The sequence below is a fragment of the Myotis davidii genome, unplaced genomic scaffold, assembly GCF_000327345.1.
Source record: "Myotis davidii unplaced genomic scaffold, ASM32734v1 scaffold663, whole genome shotgun sequence".
NCBI lineage: Eukaryota > Metazoa > Chordata > Mammalia > Chiroptera > Vespertilionidae > Myotis > Myotis davidii.
In genome coordinates this window covers 1,111,477-1,112,021 of record NW_006295816.1, presented here as the reverse complement: position 1 = coordinate 1,112,021, position 545 = coordinate 1,111,477, and the positions used below count along the sequence as shown (strand labels likewise).

Here is a 545-nt window from a genome sequence, read left to right as displayed (position 1 = left end):
CCCTCCCGGCCCTCGGGCGTCTCCCCTCCACGCCCCCAGCTCCCTCACCTGAGGCCACAGGGCTCACACTGAGTGACCGTCACACTCCCTCCTCCCCGCAGACTGACGCGGACCCTTCCCTGCGGCTGCTGCTCCTCAAGTGCTTTGGCGCCATGTGCAGCCTGGACGCGGCCATCATCTCCACCCTCGTGTCGTCCGTGCTGCCCGTGGAGCTGGCGCGGGACATGCAGACGGACACCCAGGGTGAGGCGAGGGGAGCTCCCTGCCATCCGGAGGGGGGTTCCCGCCGTCGGCGGCGTCTCTGACGGCCCGCCTTGCCCCCCCAGACCACCAGAAACTGTGCTACTCCGCCCTCATCTTGGCCATGGACTTCTCCATGGGGGAGGCCGTGCCCTGCGCCCACTATGGTAAGAAGGCCGGGCGCCCCTGCAGGGACGGGGTCTCCGGGAGGGGCTCTCAGAAGTGCAGGGAGAGGGTGGGGGCAGGGCTCAGCCTCCTGTGCCCCTTGCAGAGCACCTGGGCACGCCCTTCGCCCAGTTCCTGCT

At 69.7% G+C, this 545-nt stretch overlaps 1 protein-coding gene across 1 annotated transcript in view; it reads left to right on the top strand.

Annotated features, from left to right (window-relative positions):
- Window positions 1–545, top strand: part of NCKIPSD (NCK interacting protein with SH3 domain) — a gene marked incomplete at its 5' end in the record, with an annotated part of 8,937 nt that overhangs the window by 3,765 nt on the left and 4,627 nt on the right. Inside the window, 3 exons of the mRNA XM_006770578.2 lie at window positions 102–243; window positions 327–407; window positions 512–542. Of these exons, the coding sequence (XP_006770641.2) occupies window positions 102–243; window positions 327–407; window positions 512–542 (254 nt within the window). The remainder of the gene's footprint in view (window positions 1–101; window positions 244–326; window positions 408–511; window positions 543–545) is intronic.